Source organism: Chelonoidis abingdonii, chromosome 2, assembly GCF_003597395.2.
Source record: "Chelonoidis abingdonii isolate Lonesome George chromosome 2, CheloAbing_2.0, whole genome shotgun sequence".
In the NCBI taxonomy this organism is placed as follows: domain Eukaryota; kingdom Metazoa; phylum Chordata; order Testudines; family Testudinidae; genus Chelonoidis; species Chelonoidis abingdonii.
This window is the reverse complement of record NC_133770.1, coordinates 258,365,826-258,383,883: the sequence shown is the minus strand read 5'-3', so window position 1 is coordinate 258,383,883 and position 18,058 is coordinate 258,365,826. Positions and strand designations below refer to the sequence as shown.

At 40.5% G+C, this 18,058-nt stretch overlaps 1 protein-coding gene across 3 annotated transcripts in view; it reads right to left on the bottom strand.

The window, feature by feature from the left end:
• The window catches only part of ESRP1 (epithelial splicing regulatory protein 1), a 61,455-nt gene that overhangs the window by 26,119 nt on the left and 17,278 nt on the right, over window positions 1–18,058 (bottom strand). For 2 of the 3 annotated variants that reach the window (XM_075061981.1, XM_032787203.2), the window contains exons 5-12: window positions 15,425–15,523; window positions 15,281–15,335; window positions 11,860–11,970; window positions 11,616–11,748; window positions 11,461–11,503; window positions 8,803–9,104; window positions 6,378–6,596; window positions 1,118–1,316 (exon numbers count right to left, since the gene is read on the bottom strand). In XM_075061981.1, the coding sequence (XP_074918082.1) occupies window positions 1,118–1,316; window positions 6,378–6,596; window positions 8,803–9,104; window positions 11,461–11,503; window positions 11,616–11,748; window positions 11,860–11,970; window positions 15,281–15,335; window positions 15,425–15,523 (1,161 nt within the window). The remainder of the gene's footprint in view (window positions 1–1,117; window positions 1,317–6,377; window positions 6,597–8,802; window positions 9,105–11,460; window positions 11,504–11,615; window positions 11,749–11,859; window positions 11,971–15,280; window positions 15,336–15,424; window positions 15,524–18,058) is intronic. The other variant, XM_032787204.2, reaches the window with a different exon arrangement.

The window sequence follows — 18,058 nt, the reverse complement described above, 5'->3', positions numbered from 1 at the left end:
TCATCTCTGCTCATAGCTGTAAGAAGGGTGAAACTCAGAAATCCAAAAACTCATTATTTCAGTAGAGTTTGTTAGCCTGCTCTGGGAACTGTCACATAAGAAGTCTCTGAACAAAAAAATCAGAGTACACTTGCCCCATATCTGGGGAGGAGTGACCTGTCTATCCCTCACTCCCATTCAGGCCTTTGCCCTTCTGCTGACAAGGGGACCAATTATGATGGTGGTAGTTTCTCTGATGCAAGTATTTGTTCACTAGAAAGTAGACTGGGACCAACTCTCTATGGGCTACCAAGGAGCCACCAGGTAAACAAACAGCATTGGTCATAACCAACCTGGCTGGATTTAGAATATTCCATTTCTTCTGCATAAATAGGAGGATCTTACCTCAATTATCCTGCCATTTGTGATCTTTGAAGCAAACTATTATTTTCCCATGGGTTCAAAGCCATATTACTTTAAAACAGATGTCAGCCCCTGAGCCTTTGAAGTGTTTTCTCCCAAATATTAGATTAGATCCCATTTTCCCAAATGACTCATACCCAATAAGGAGCACAGTTTGAAGCAAAGTATTGTTTTCTGATCACCAGACATTTGGCTAGCTTAGCTGCATGTCTAAATACATATTTCATTCACACACCAGCAACCTTAACTCCATGCATCTGGATGTCCAGGGGTTTGTAGCTGTTCAACAGGTAGAATATTTGTGTTTAGACTTGGAAAAAAGAATTACCAGAGGTTGCAGGAATTAGCCTTTAAAAGAAAGGGAGGGGCATGGAGTCCACACATACAGTGATAAACTAATTCATATTTAAATTTTTATTGGGCTCTAGGTGGCAAAATTTCCTTTCAGAGTCATTGCTTGTCCAGAGCAAGTTAAGTTGCAGAAAACAAGTTTGTCAGCGGAAAAGAAGAGTGTAATTTGAAAGTAATTCTTCTTCAGTAATAGTAATCCACAACCAAAAGAAAAATGATCACAGGCTACTGCTGATTTCAGATTAATAAGCTTTGTAATTCCACCCCCATTTAATATACCTTACAAAGAACTGGGAAGAGAAAGAAGCTCCAACACCTACCAGCACACAGCGTAGAGTAGCACCAAGAACCATGCAAAACTTACATGGTAACTTACATGGTGGTGGGGACAAGCCATTTCGATTTAAAGTGCCCCCCATTAATACAAAGTTCATCTCCTCTGCAGAACACTGAAAGACTTCAATGTATCTGTCCTTCATGGTCTTCTTATGACACTTCTGTGCAGCCAAAAAAGCTCGGTCTGCAGATTTCATCTGGATAAAGGCATCTCCTGATGGACGGCCCTGAAAAACCAAGAAAAAGGAACAAGAGCAAATCTATAGTTCCAAATGTAAATACTCATGTGGTACCAAAACAGGAGTCACTTGCAATGTTAGCAGCATCTTTTACAAAGACTATTTGACCATTACTACCCCAACTCCTGCACCAATCAATGGTTCTGATGCACTTAAATTCTCACTACTGCCTGGACCCATGGTCTGCTCACTGTATAGTACATCAATGTTTGTCAGCCTTCTATCATCATTTGTTTTGAATATCTAAGTAAAGCTGTTAACTATAGTATAGCTTCCCTATTTTTATGGCTCAGAATAGAGAATAAAAATGCCACACATTAGCTCCAAGTATAGCTTTGGAAAAAATAAGAGTTTAGAAAACCTCTTATCCCAGTATTAGCTTGAATGAAAAAAGGCTTATGTTGCTTGGGAAGGGACTTAAGCTGAACCCCACAAAAGTCACTCTTATACCAGAATAAGAGTGACCACATGGGGAGCACGGTGCATCATGGGATGGTTTATAGTTGTAAAATTATTGGTTTTAACGCATGCCCTAGGAAGAAAACAAAAAGCCACCACCACCAAAACACTTTCCAGAGTAGACAAGGCCTAAGAACTTTAGTCCTCTGTTCAGAGAGCACATTTCCTTCTATAAAGAGGAACAGTGTCCTGGAGACAAAAAGCAATAATGACAGCAAAGGCGTGACTGTATTCAGATTTGTAAGTCACTGATTAATTTCAGTGCTTAGCTTGACCATTTAAACGCTAACCTTATTTCACAAGGCCCCCATACAATTCAAGCATGACAAAATCTTTATCCTATCACATATGCACTGTCGCAGCAGTTTTGAATGAAGCCTTTACTCTATTAGAGAAACGAGGTGGGTGAGGTAATATCTTTTGCTGGACCAACTTCTCTCTCTCTAATATCCTGGGATCAACAAGGCTCCAATACTGCAAAAAACCTTCAATCTACATCAGGGGTTGGCAACCTCAGGCCCACGGCTCGCCAGGGTAAGCACCCTGGCAGGCCGGGCCAGTTTGTTTATCTGCCATGTCGGCAGGTTTGGCCGACTGTGGCTCCCACTGGCTGTGGTTTGCCACTCCGGGCTAATGGGGGCTGCGGGAATGGCGGCCAGCACATCCCTCGCACGTGCCGCTTCCCACCAACCCCATTGGCCTGGGATGGCGAACCGCGTCCAGTGGGAGCTGTGGTCTGCCGAACCTGCCAATGTGGCAGGTAAACAAACTGGCCCGGCCCGCCAAGGTGCTTACCCTGGCGAGCCACGTGGCAGAGGTTGCCAACCCCTGATCTACATCATAAAAAGCTTTTCCTAAACATGGCCAGCGTCTGTTATATACTTGCCTCTGCCTCAGTAAGTATGAGCCTTTGCAAGCTACTGCTGCTTTTAAACTGCAAATGGCCAAGCTTACAAGATGTGGACCTTTACAACATATGAGCATACCAAAAGACAGACACCACTAAAGACAAATCTCCTCTGTCCCCTTCAACACTCCATCAATACAATTGGGGTGATCAGCTATCCTTAATATGGGTATTGTGCACTTGAATTCACCAGCACTGGTGAAGCTCTCAACTCCTCAGACTGAAGGTTCTGCAAGAGGAAAATGCAAACCAGGTGTAGCCAGTCCAACATGTAATGAACTGGTGCAGCTCAATTATGCAGGGGCTAGGATTTGGGGAGATTGAATAGAAGGGAATTCAGGCCCTACGCAGAGCTTATCTCTGTGATATGTAGGAAGAGTGGAGATGGACCATGGTCATAGCCACAGGCTGTACTGCAATAAAGAACTTTCTCCCTCCCCTGCAGAGGGGATCATTAAGCAGCTAAGAGGCAGCTAAGCTCACTCAAGCTCCTGTCTAAAGCTGGAGTATTCCTGAATAAATGATGTACAAACAAATCCTTACACTAGAGCAGGAGATCTGCTCCCACATGGCAGTTGTGGCAGAATTCCTGTCTACCACTACATGATGCATTGGACACAAGGAGAGCAACAGATGGCAAGATAGCAGATCTCTTCACCAACATTTTCCCTACACAGGCGCTCAAGCTGTATTGACAAATTATGCCTTTAATTTACTCCTGGACCATCTCTGGACATTTAAAAATTAGTCTTGGAATTGGTAGTCCAGCCAATTTAGTTAATCCTTGAGCCCAAGTGGTAGAAGTCTGTACTGGAGTAATAAAAGACCCAGATTTAAGTCACTGAAAAGATGGCTGCCATTTGCACAATCACATCCTTCCTTAAAAACTTTACACTTTTGTGATGCCACTCACCACAGAGCAAGTGGTTCAAGTTTGGAACGTGTGTCTTGCATATTTAGACTGTACAGTGTCTGAAGTGGACTGTAAGAGCCTTGGTGCAATGACTGTCTTCTTCTGTTAGTAAGGCACCAAGTGTAGTGAGCTTTAAGAGTTTCACAGCCCAGGAAGAAAGCCAAAGGGAATGGGACAAGTAAGGCAAAACGTCAGTCCAAGATAGTTTGAGCACGGATAGTGTATGTGGTGTCATCATAACAGATTATGGTTCATGTCCAGAGTAATTTACAAGACAGTTTGACCATGTGAGACAGACTGAAGGAACAAGCTTCAGATAAAAAACTCATGTTGTCTAATATTTGTTCTTTACTCGGGGTTTGTCTGCACTTGAAATGCTACAGCGGCACAAATGCACCACTGCAGCACTTCAGCGTAGACAGACACTACCTACACCAATGGGAAGGGTTGTCCCATCAGTGTAGATAATCCACCTTCCTGAAAAGTGGTAGGTAGGCCAACAGAAGAATTGTTCTGTTAACCTAGCACTGTCAACAACGGGGGGTTAGTTGGTTTAACTATGCTGCTCAGAAAGCATGGATTTAAATTGACTTAATTGTCTAGAGTAGACCAGGCTTTCATGGATTAAGTCAAACAGGTTATTAACCCCATCTGTAAGGATAAATTATGTCATGGAGGTCATGAATTCTGTGACTTTCAGAGACCTCCGTGACATTTTCTGCTTCAGCCCTGGGGCTGGGGCCCCCAGAGTGCAGAGCTGCTGGCTCCCGAAGTGCCAAGCCGCTGCAGATGACAGAGGGGACCTGGAACTCTCAAGATGGAGCCATGGAGCTGTCAGCCACTGGGGCAGGGGGACTAAACCCTCTGCACCTCCCACAGCAGGACTCAGGTTCTCACCCTTCCCCCACCATGCCCCGCAATCAGTTCCCGCTCATTATTTTTAGTAAAAGTCACAGACAGGTCATGGGCTTCCATGAATTTCCATTTATTGTCCACGATCCGTTTGTGACTTTTACCAAAAGCAATCGTGACAAAATTTTAACCATACCCATATCACAAGTTACGGGAGAATGGGAACCAGCCCTCCCTGAGGGAGAATTGATAGTTTAAGAGATTGCTAGTTCAGAGTGGTCAGCTATCAGGTTTCTAAGGATTTTGATATGAGATTAAAGATCCGTGAAGTATAAGAATGAAATTAAGTATCAATTTGTATATTTTGGTTGGGTAAATAGAACAGTTTAATTTGAAATCCCAGGAAGAGGCGCAATATTTTTTGCAGATTTCCAATTATATAGGTAGGCTTGGAAGCATTAGATTTTTACTGGTAAGTGTTTATTTCACTGTACACATATAAACCGACCAAAAATTATTTCTGTCATTACAGAAATTTATAAACCAGCAAATTAAGAAAAATGATGCTTGAGAATTTAACATTTGATTTAGGGATATTTACTAAATATGCTTTGATACTGATAATTGTGTTTCAGTGGTTCTAAAGCTTTAACTTTTTGAATCTCAATACTGATGGTCATTAATTACCTGATACCCTCTGAACTTCTGACCCCATCCACAATTTCCCACAACTGTGAAAATTTAAATAGATAAAAATAATGCTTAAAAATGAACATTTATATTATCTGTCTAAACTAAACAACCAAATTAATTCTTTCAAGCCTATAGAGTATTACATTGTTTACCCTATATAACAAAGTCACCAATAAATAGCAACACACAGGCTTATCCCTTTGTGTGAGCCCCGTAACAGATGTTAAATAAGCATGTGACAGTTATGCTTTTTCACTAAGTTACAAATATGAACTTGCCTTTATAATCCTTTTAAAAGAGATTTTGGTAGGTTGCGAGAGATTAATTAATGTAGTGTGTATCTTGTGGACATAAAACACTTAAAATCTTTAAAATTTACTTGCCATTTTCTGCATCACATTCAACTAACTAAGTCTTTGAAATTAATGTATTAGGCCATATTAAAATGAGGCAGAAACTCTTACAACCCTTGGCCCCTGGCTCTAATGATTTTTGGTGCCCAACTTAAGAAGCCTTAAAAGGGACTGGTTTCAGAAAATGCTGAATACCCATCCTCTTTAAGAGTCCCTTTTAAAGGCTTCTTAAGTTGGGCACCCAAAAATACCCAAACAAAACAGAATTAAAACCCCCACAAAAATATCCCACAAAAGAAACCCCTACCATTAGCAAAACAAACTATAGACAAGACTTTTTTACTGGAGAGTCTAAAAGAATTTTGTTGTTGGTTTGTTTTTTTAATCACAACCCCACAAAAACAGATTCCTTACCCCCACTACATCATCTACTATCAAGAAAAAAAGAGGAAATGTTTTTAATCTTTTTAGGTGTGATGTTGTATGTTTCACCATATAGAAGCCAACACATCCTGCTTTCAAACTCCCCACATGCAACATGGAGTTACCTATTTACAGACAATGGAAATAATTCTACATACATTTACGGATAACCATACCAAGTTTTCAGTTGATCCTGTTAGCAATTTGTTTGCTACACTGGGTCCAGTATTAAAAAAATACAATGCCTTGAAGCAGCTAGGTTCTGTCAAAGACTATTGATTATTTCCATTACACTCCTAGAGGACAGAATCAGTATCTGTCTCACCTTTTTGCATTTAGGGGCTTTATCAAGGCTGCTTCCCTGTTATTGCACTAGTAATCAACCTGGGGATCATGTGGTGGGTAGCACACTGGCAACCATGATTTGCATTTTCTTGTTGTCTACCTACCTGGTGATTTAATACCATGTGAACCCCATGGGTTCGAATATCTGCAGAAAACTCCCCCAAGAATTCCAAGATGTCCTCTATAGTGGCAGCATAGGGAAGACCACGCAGACGTATGCAGTCTCTGACATTGGTCGGGGACATGAATTGCTGAGGTAACACGGGAAGGACAGGCGGTGCTGCAAGGGGAACGAGAGGTGTAGAAGAGTATCTGTTCAGCACCTGCACAAAAAACAGAAACAAAGAAATGGAGAGACTTCAAGCTTGTTCTAATGAACTGAATGTAGACAGAATTTTTGTTAATTATAGTTAACTTGTGCAATACTTAGAAGGTAAGTCATCTAAGCAGTAGGCTTTTAATCAAGGAGAAAAATACAGCTTGAATTAAGTTCTAAGTAAGTCTGAAGTCTTTGGGTGGTTTTATTTGAAAATGTCATCTTGGTTTCTTTTTGATCAGACTGCAAGTTGCAGTGCTCCATACCAGAAGATGTATCAGAGCAGCAACTTACTAATTATGTATATTACATTTACATAATGCTTTTCATCCTGTAGGATCCCAAAGCACTTTACATGGTCATAGAAGAGTTGTTTCCAGTAAAAGGCATCCAACCTAGATGACAAAAGACGCAGCTGTTAACCTGGACACAAGACTACACTGTCAAGGTGGAGGAAGAGAAGAGTCCTGAAACTAGAAGATTTTTGTTTCATGTGCTATGGTACAGTATAAACCACCATTTAATGATTTTAATGACTGAAGTAGCCCATGTAGCAACACCATCTGTCAGCTAAAAGTAAATATATTCGGCCAAAAAGATCATGTTACATTTTAGATTCATTGTTTCTAGTTTAAACAGTAAGAGCCCTGCCTAACAGTTATGTGAATATTCAATCATTTCCCTTGATCACATCTATGTATATAGCAATATTATGCATATTTTCATCAGTGCAAACAGATAAGGCTTTATAGAAAGAGTCAAACTCCAGATCTATGAAAAATCCAGGTTAGCTCAAAACTTGTTTGTGTGACAAGATGGCAGAAATGACAAGGGTCAGGCTACACTATCATTTCCACTGTTAATACCAATCAGCTGAGCGGCATGAGTGCTAGTGCAGTGGTAGGAAGTTTCCTCATTGTTGTCCAGTGTAACAATTCTCCTTGACCAAGACTGGCACAGGATTGACTGCTAGTAGCCAGTTCAACATACTGTTTGCAGCATGGAGAGGACTCAGTTTCTGTAACTGGTTTGACTGATCCTATTTCCTTGCAGGTCTTTATAGGGCAAGATATTCCAGAGTGCATTGCCCCCTTCTACTGCTCTCCTCACAATCTGGGTCTTGCTGAAGAGATTAAAACAGACTGAAAACAGTGAGGGAGCTCTCATGGTATAAGATAAAGAGGGAGAGCTGTTTGGGACTACTTTTACCTCCAACCAGGGACAGGATGGGGAGCTAAATCTCCACCACTTTTGGTAACAGAAATCACAATATTTCTTATTCTACTTTAGGGATTGCTCTGCCAAGGATAGTTGTCCAGGTTTTCCTAAAATGCACTAATACCAACACGGTTAGGCAGCATGGGAACAGCCGAAACAAACATGTGCTGCTATGCGGCCAAACTGAACCATGCAACTTGCAATAAGTTACAGTGATCAAGCCTCTAACCAGTTAAGCAAGTAAGATGGAAAATTTGAACTCTCAGAAAACAAGGAGTCTTTTTAGTTGGTGGTGGTTTGTTTTCTAGAATTTAGTCAAATCCAGATTAATTTGTAGTCCTGGGAAATTTAATGTTATATACCACTGGAAAGCAGAGGATCTCAGCCTTCTGAATGATACTTTACACAGATTTGTTCGACACCTAGTGTTCTTCAAATGCAGGTCAACTCAAGAGATGAAAAGTGGGATTGTGAAGCTCTACTTGTGTGTCCCAATGATTCAAGATCAAGTGTACCCAATTTAGAATTTGTTCTTGTAATTGCCAGCCCCCTGAAATCAGCCTGAGTGTCGCCATCTGCATCCCCTCCAGTAAAGGTTCTGCAAGCCAAATAAGGCCTTCCACTGGGCCTGTGCAAACTCTGCATGTGCAATAGGTTTGCCCAGGTATGACTGGTCAGAACTTGGTAAGTGATCCTGTTGATAATCTCTTAATTATGCCACTTGCATAGCTAGCAGGAGAAAAAAGCAGTTTAAATAAAAATATAGTTGCTCGAGTGAGCAGATTGACTATGCATACAAACAGGGATCAGAACTCTTGATGAAAGGCTTCACAAGGTACATTTTCTGACCTTGACCACGCTTTGGAGGTCAAACAACTCTCCTCCCACAACAAGATACAAAGCAATTCCTCAAGACCCCAACCACATGCCAACCACTGTGTCCTCCTGTTTCTTTGATTAGAAGAGCCCAAGCTATTTGGAAGTTTTCACCCTACCTGCTGAACCTCTGCTGCCGTGCTCCTGAAGAGTTCAATGTACCTTTTACCCAGCAAGTCCTTATGTTTTTTTAGTGCATTTTGTGCATATTCCTCACAAGCAAACAACACAAAGGCATCTCCCGTTGGCCTGTTGTCAGGGTATGTGACAAACAGGATTCCTTCGTTTCCTCCTGTTACTGGGCAGTGCTGACCAAAAAATGTCAGCACTTCTTCTGTCGTTGCATTGAAAGGAAGACCTCGCATCCGGACAATCACCTGGTTTTCTTTCGATAAAAACTGAGCTGCTTCATTGGAAGTACCTTTAACAAAACAACAAAATCCAAGTTGAGACACCACAGACACGTTAAAGACAGCAACTCCCTCCCTGTATGGATTGTTTGCACCTAGGGTATAGAATTGAAATTCACATTGTTTCTCCCCACTCAAAAGCCACTTTTGGAAAGCTAGGAGTGTCATCATATGGGACACTCCTCCCTTTGAAGCCTAGAATGCTGCTCCTTTGATTACTTAAAGGAGATTCACCCTCACCCAAGGGTGAAAGTAGGCTGCATTTACAATATTGAGTCTTTGCCTAGTCAGCAAAACACTAGTCTCTCACATAGTATCACAGATGCTGCTGGAGTGGCTTTTCTGGTGAATTCCAAGCCTTAACTTTTAAATACATATTTCTGAAATGTTGTTTCAGACACCAAACTACTCCAGACAATGGCCTGGGAACCGCCAGCAAAAAAGTGCACTTAGGAAGGTTCAGGCGTTTGGTTCCACCTTGATACAATTGTCATCTTTAGAAGCTTGCTAGTTTTGCCTTCAGTAACTAGATGGGAGTCTATCAGCATTGTTTACATTCCCAATGTAATACCACAGTAAAAATCAGTAAAGTGATCCAAGGAATCCTATCTACAGCCAATTGGAAGGATGTCAGTTTGTATTCTTATCCCAAAACTTGGTTCTCCCTTCCCAAGACACGTCAGCTTTCCAGAGTGAGCTATGAAATAAGCAAGTCATAGATTGTACAACACTCCCCAGTCAACCTCACAATAGCTGGTACAATACTTTGCTGCATGGACAGAGAGCCACAAACCTTTTCTTTACAGGGTGAAATGCAAGATCCATCTGTTTGCCATTGTTTTTAATATGATTGACAAGCAAACACTTCGTGGGTGGAGTTTTCATAAGTACCTAAGTAACTAAGGATCACAAGCCCCACTGAGAGTCCATAGCATTTAGGTGCCTTTGAAAATCACATCCTCTACCTCTAGGATTGGGGAGAACAGGGCCACTGAGCAAACCGCTGACATACCCAATTTTAGGGATGTGTGCACCTGTGTGTTTAAAATATGCCAGACTGACCACCATTTAGACCCAAGTTCAACCTAGTTCTATAGCCATAGAAGTGCAGTGCCAGCAGCAGCACAAGTGTATCTGTACTGCCTCCCAAGGACCATCACCAAGGTTCAGGTGAGTCAGTTTTCATGCCTACTCAGTCCTTTGTCTCTACTGGAGTTGCCAACAGTGTCTGTTTTCCAGAAAATGGACACTAAGAGTCTATCAGGAAACAGATTGTAAATTGGGTCCATCTAGTGACCTACTTTATGTCTAGACTAGGATTAAAAAAGGGGGGAGGGAGGAGAAAGATGTTTAAAGCCAAACTTTAGAAGGAAGACACACGCCAATCACACATACCTCTTCTAGTTTAGCCATGCCCCTAGAAGTCAAAGGCACCGCTACACTCCATTACCAACCCTGTCAGCCACACATTCCCCTTCTAGGGAGCCTTTAAAAAGTTTCAGAGTATTGGTATTTGCGGCTTCTAAATACTAGGTTACTGCAGCCTGCAGGGAACAGGGAAACAGGTAGTTCCGATACCAAGCCTGTCTGGCCTCTGAGAATGAGACCCAACAACACAGATGTGGGTGGCTAAGAGAGGAGGAGTTGAGAGAGAAAATGGCCTGAGGGTTTACAAAAGAACTTTTGCACCCTTCCAGTGTTTGGTGATCAACTTTCCCTTGGAAGGAAGATCATTTTAGGATACAGGAAAAGTTTGAGTTGTTTAATAAAAACCAGTTTCACCCATCCCTAGTAATTAGCATTTATATTCTGAAACTCATTTGCTTTCACACAGAGATTTGTACACAACAGTAGAGAACAAGTAGAACAGAGTTACATCACTGCTCTGAAAAAATCCAGGTTATGTTTTTCTATAATTGATTTCATGGAAGCCATGACCCCAGGAAAATTATGTAGCAAATGAAATTCAGAAACAAGTCTGGTAAGATCCTTAACTAACTGACTCCTTGAAAAGGAAGAGAACATATTGAATTCGTTTATGTCACAGTAGCTCCTCAGGGATCAGAGCCCCATTGCCAAGCATTGTATACACAGAATGAAGACAGTCCCTGCACCAGAGACCTTATAGTTTTTATGCTTTATTGTGATTCATCAATATGGTGGGAGTGAGGGAAAGAAGAACAATGTAAATTGTAAGACAGTAATGATCAGCAGAGTAGGTAGCAATCTCAGCACATCAACTACCTACGTATTCTATGAGCCAATTCAGAGATCACATTCGATAGTTTTAAATTAGGAAGTGTTTAAGTTACAGGTGTTTACTGGAACTGAATCCCATCTCCACCCACAAAAGAAAAAGTGGATTACCTCCTGCAATTTTAAGGAAATCTTCACCTGTTGCCTTGTACACCTAGGGAAAGAAGGGGAAAAAAAAATCAGTTATATGTGGCATGGTATTTGTAGTCCTATCAAAGAGATTAAAAGAACCAAACAAAAAAGCAACCACCATTGCTGCAGCGTACCTCAATGTACCGATTCCCCATGTGGTGCTTGTGTCTTTGCAGTGCTAACTCTCTATGCTCTTCACTTACAAACCTGACGAGAGCTTCCCCATTCCTTCTTCCTTGTACATTGAGACAAAGTGCAGCACCTCCCCTTAAAGAGTCGAGGCAAGGAAAAAGGAGGCACAAGAGTGAATCACTGCAGCAGAGCAAGCACTATTTCTGTCTCGCAAAGCCATAAACGTATATATTGCTGGTAACTAACTTGGCAATATTTAGGCCTTTGAAGAATCTTGCGATGTCCTGGTCAGATGACTGCCATGGTAAGCCTCTTGCTCTGATTATGGTATCATCATCTACGAGTTCCATCTTGCTGCTTCAGATAAAGCACAAACACACACTGAAGTTTCCCCATCCTCAGTATCTACCACACAGATGGCAAGCGGAACTGTAATTTATTCATAAGCTTAAACTCATGTTCAACGTTTATCAAACAAGGCCTGAGGTTGTTCCCAGTTGGGAAGATTGCAAATTTAAGAGTTGTAAGCGTGTCTTCTCTTATCTGGCTCATTCCATCCATCCCAGTGTCATTTTCCCTCATTTCTGTTTACTATTCTCTCATTCTTTTCCTCTCATTCTTTCATGTTTACACCCATTCTTTGTTGGCAGAAACACAGAGCACATGGACTAAGTTGTCTCTTTCCCACTTCCCCCTCTCATAGTCTGTCTCTTTTGCTACCCAGTGTCTCATCTCCATTACAGTTGTGTGTGTCTTTTCCAGGTGTGCTCCCCACCCTAGCCCAATGCTTTGTTTTTATGTTCTCTACCCGAGCTAAATCACACCATCCACCGCAGAAGTACTGAAAAATGGGAAAAGATGAGAAAATTAAAACAGAGGATATCCCACTTGTCTAGAACCACAGAGGAAGTTAGTGTCTGCATGGGGATTATTATTTCTATTGTGGTAGTGCCTGGGGGCCCTTGTCATGAGCCAGGACCCTATTGAGCTCAGCACTGTACAAACTGAACAAAGAGCTTAGAATTCAAGTACCATGCTCAAGCCACTATCATGTTAGCTCACATGTTGTTGCTAGAGGTCACAATGGTGGCTTAACACAGGACTGACTCAGCCACAGACAGCTGGATAGTAATCAGCAGGGAGTCTGCAACACCCACGGCAGCTATAAATTGGTCAGTGATAGACTTTCAGCCCTACCAACTGGCTTCCATTTCTTTACCCTTTTAAGGCTACCTTTGTATTAAGGCTAGAGATTTACTTGTCCTCCCATCTTTAAGGCAGGCAGCACTGCATTGTTTACATGCTGTTCATGTTGGGAAGTTTTGCTCATAAATCAAAACCACTAGAAAGTATAGCTAAAAGAAAGATTATTTTACTAGAGCACAGTTCTGCAGCAAAGGGCTGATTTTGCAGCAAATTCTACAGCAGAGAATGTACAGAATATAAAGTCCACCAATTGTGCTCTACGTATTTGACTGGACATGACAACAAAAATCCATGGCTCTTATTTAGCTTCCTGGAGGACTCATGGACAGTTGTGCTGCTAGCTTGGGAATTGCATCATGTGGCTTAGCTTTGGATGAGATGCTGCCTTATGGGAAATTAGCCTCCTGAACATGGTCACTCTTCTCTCTCTCACCCCATCTCCCCCTGATGTAAAGAACATACATATTTATAAGAAGGTGATCCTCTAGAAGTTACAGCTGCAAGTCAATAACTCTGGTATCTACTGAGTTAAGAGGATACTCATCTGAATCATGCAACAGGGTATTAAATTAACCTTTTGAAACCCTGGCCCATGTCAGGTGACTGGGACCCAGAAATAAAGCTCTGTTACTCACTAATACTCCTGTGCATCACATCCATGCAACTATTTGAGTCAAGTGTTACACAGCAGCAATCAAGGCAGATGCATTTTATAGACTGTCATATTGGTAGAATTTTGATTTTGTGAATAGACTGGTTTCATCTGCAGAGTCCATTTCAACCATTTACTGGACTCATTTAAAGATGATGCCTACAGAGGAAATTACATCTTACAGACTAGAAGATAAGCAGGAGTCTACAGGAAGAGCACAAAGTTTGATATTTCAGAATTCAAAATGCTTAACCCTTCTAAAAATATGCCTCTATACAGATTGCTCAACAGGGCATTAACTCTTTCGCTCTTCAAGTATCAGGGGGTAGACATGTTAATCTGTATCCACAAAAAAACCAACAAGGAGTCTGGTGGCACCTTAAAGGCTATCAGATTTATTTGGGCATAACCTTTTGTGGGTAAAACACCTCACTTCTTCAGATGCAAGAAGGGGTTTTTTTTTTATTCACAAAAGCTTATGCCCAAATAAATCTGATAGCCTTTAAGGTGCCATCGGACTCCTTGTTGTTCTTTCACTCGTCTTCCATTGCAAACTCCTATCTAACTTGCTGTCCACTCTCATTCTCAGATTTCATTGTTACAGTCCAGATTTCTCCCTCCTATTAAACAGATTTTACTGGATGAATCTCGTTATTTTCTGCCAATATTTATGACCTTTTAAATCATAGTATTTCTCGTGCTTTACTGAGCTAGAAAGAGCTACAAATACCAGTAGCATCTGTGATTATTATGACCACACGGTTTACTCCCTCTTCCAGATCATTCATGAAAATTCTAACTAAAACCAATTCTGATACTAATCTCTGTTGCAGTCACTGCTTAGAAAGCATTTAGTAATACCATTGCGAAGAATCTTATATGCTAAAAAGAGATGAGTGAGATTAAGAAGTTTAATCATAACTGGTACCATTGCAATTGTCATTACTAAACATATTTAAAAAAACACTGATATTTATAATTAGAAAAATTCTACAGTGCTTTTCATACTGTCTTGGACACATGAAGATATATTTGCATGCCATTGTTACATTGAGCAAATATTTTTTCCCCTATCACTTGAAACAAAGCCAAAGTCAATAGAGTTATTAACAAGAACTTATTTATCTTTGTTTAATAGGATAGTGTGTTCATCATCCATGATAATTAACAACACAATTCTGGAGATAGTAGCAGCTCTTAATCAATACCGTGCAAGTCCAGCATAGGATACTCAGCATATAGTTCTGTTTTACAACCCCTCATCTCAGTTAAGTAACTTATTTTTTTTTTTTTTTTTTTAAAGCAACTTCCCAGCAAAATAGAAGACATTAAAAACATAGCTCAGTGGCTTGAGTATTGGCCTGCTAAACCCAGGGTTGTGAGTTCAATCCTTGAGGGGACGACTTAGGGAACTGGGGCAAAATCAGTACTTGGCCTTGTTAGTGAAGGCAGGAGGCTGGACTTGATGACCTTTTGGGGGGGGGGAGGGATAGTTCAGTGGTTTGAGTATCGGCCTGCTAAACCCAGGATTGTGAGTTCAATCCTTGAGGGGGCCACTTAGGGATCTGGGGCAAAAATCAGTACTTGGTCCTGCTAGTGAAGGAAGGGGGCTGGACTCAATGACCTTTCAAGGTCCCTTCCAGTTCTAGGAGATTGGTATATCTCCTAAAAATAAATAAATAAATAAAAATACAAAGACCACTTGCAAGTGTAGCCAAGTACAGAAATTTTAACTGTAGGTCAGGTTTTGTACTTATGCCTTAGGGGTAAAAAAACCAACCACCACCCAAACACACTCACTCCACTTACCAGGTACCACTTTCAAATTTATAGTTCACTCTTTCAGGATCTGCAAATCTGTGATCTACAAAACATGGCAGAAATTATTTCACTCCCCAACATTCTGGAGAACTAAAGTAAAAAGCCAAACCCAAGTTTACTACTGTAGCTTACTGTATTCTTCAGAAATTAGTGTTAAAATAATATTCCCCATATCTTCCACTTGAGATGCTCCAAAATGCCATGCTGGACTGCTCTTTTCAAGATTTAAATCTGTAAATTGAAGTTAAGTCAATAGTCATTGAGTAAATGAATTTATAATTGAACAGAGAATTCCCCACCCCCTACATGGGCCAACAAGCTTTCCACGATATCCCTGACAGTCAATTTACACTTAAAATAGTAAATCTGTGTTCTTGTTCATGATTTAGTTATCTTCACAGTTCAAACACCCTCCCCCAACCACTGTCACCTACTAGAATACAAGATCACTTTAGGAAGCATTTGGTGACAGCACAGCAGAGATGCAAAAAGAGCTTCCATAAAAACTGTAAGTTATTGGATAGAATTTAATGAGAGTTAAAGACCTTCCTGCATTCACAGTAGATTGGAGTCATCTCTTAATCTCACCATAGTAATTGTACCCCCACTGTAAATGCTCCATGTGGATTAAAACCTCTCTTTCTGCAGGAAAGGAAAAGGTAAATTAAAACAATGGCTAGAAGCTCATAAAAACTAAAAGCGGTTGCTTAGTATTTCCTAATATTGATTACACGGCACCTCTCCAATTTGTTCCACTCCTTGGAACTAGCATATCACTTCCTAGTTGGATACAATTCAGAAACATTAGAAATGGCACCTTTTCCAATTTTACCTACTTGCACAAAATTAAATTAAATTAAATTAATAAAAATAAATAAAAAAATAAACTAAAAATATAAATAAAAAAGATTGCTAACCCAATACTGAAGTATAGCAAGGCTAATTGTTAATGACACATCATCCCAGTAAAACACTGACTACCCTAACTCCTTCCATTTGGAAAGACACCAAAGGGAAAGGTGAAGATAAACGCTCTGGATAGGAGGAACTGGCAGAAATGGTTTGTTTTGGATTGATATTAGTGGATTTACTAATTACCTTTCCGTCTTTGGAGACTGGTTTAAGTTTGAGTAGCAAATACCACCATCTTCTCATGGTCATTTCAATTGTACTTACTATGTTATTTTTCTTCATTACATCAGACTTCTAAGTTCTTTAAAATCGATCAAATTTCGTCCTGTTGGGTAAGGATTTTTAGAAAGAGTTGGGGAAAGGTGGGCCTGCTTCAGTCCCACTTTTAAAAGCTAGTTATGATGCTTTATGTAAAGCTCTTTAGGAAATTCTTCCGTATTTTTAGCCTTATAGGATACAGGAAAAATGCATCCCTTATCTAAAGCAGTGGTTCTCAACCAAGGGTATCCCTGGGGTTATACGTAAGTCTTCCAGTAGGTACATCAAACTCATCTAGCTATTTGTCTGTTTTTACAACAGGCTACATAAAAAGCACTAGCAAAGCTAGTACAAACTAAAATTTCATACAATTACTTTTTTCTACTGCTCTATATGCTATGCACTGAAATGCAAGTAAAATATTTATATTCCAATTATTTATTTTATAATTATATGGTAAAAAGGAGAAAGTAAGCAATTTTTCAGTAATAGTGTGCTGACACGTTTGTATTTTTAGGTCTGATTTTGTGAGCAAGTAGTTTAAGTGAGGTGTAACTTAGGGGTACGCAAGAGAAATCTGACTCTTGAAAGAGGTACAGTAGTCTGGAGAGTTGAGAGCCACTGATCAAAAGAAAGCCTAATGGATGTCTGTGCCTATGTCTTCACTGCAGAATTAACTCAAGTGAATGCCTCTCAAGTTAGCTTATCTTAGGTAAGAGGCAGCTAGTCCACACTTACATATGTCAGGAATGTATGTAAAAACACACCCCTAAATGACATAGCTATGTCGCTATAATCGCAGGTATCGGTGCAGCTATATTAATGGAAAAAGAGCTTCTGTTAGCATCGATACCTTTGGTCAGGAATGTGGTGATCCTACACAGACAGAAAGTCTCCTGCAAACAATAATTCAGCTGCAGAGCTGATTGCGTTGTGCTCACTCGGGCTTCAGCTTATACCCCCTGGTGGGTCAGCCACCCCAAGTTAACAGTATCACCACACTTGCATTAAGGGCTTGTGTGTGCAGATGGGACTTGAGTAAGGGACAACACTCAGGTTACAACGTGAGTGAACTCTGCAGTGAAGACAATCCCTTAGGAAGTGCTGTGGAGCTGGCACAGAAATGCAGGGCTTACCTCTGTTAAGAGTGTTTTTTGTTGCTTGTCCATAGTCTGATTTACAGTCAGTGATACAAAACAATATACAAGACATATACAAGAGGGGAAGACTTTGTAATCAGTAATTTTTTTAAAATAAAGAATAAGTCAAAAAGTATAATTTCATGTTGTGAATTTGGCTAGGTGTTCTCAGACTGTTCTACAGAAATAGTCTATTTCCATAGTAGAGAAGAAGGGGAGGATGTTTAAGCAAAGTTTTAAGACTTGTCACTGTGGACACAAAGAAGTCCAAAATAATTAAATCCTACAAACAATACCTGTGTAGGATACAGGACGTATTTACAACCCAACCATAGGTACATTTATATTCCAACTAGAGTGAAAGGCAAAAGATAGGTGTTGTATTGTGTACATACAAGACTGGGAGCCAGGAACTTCTGAATTTTACTTCTCAGCTCCATCAACTCCTTCTATAGCT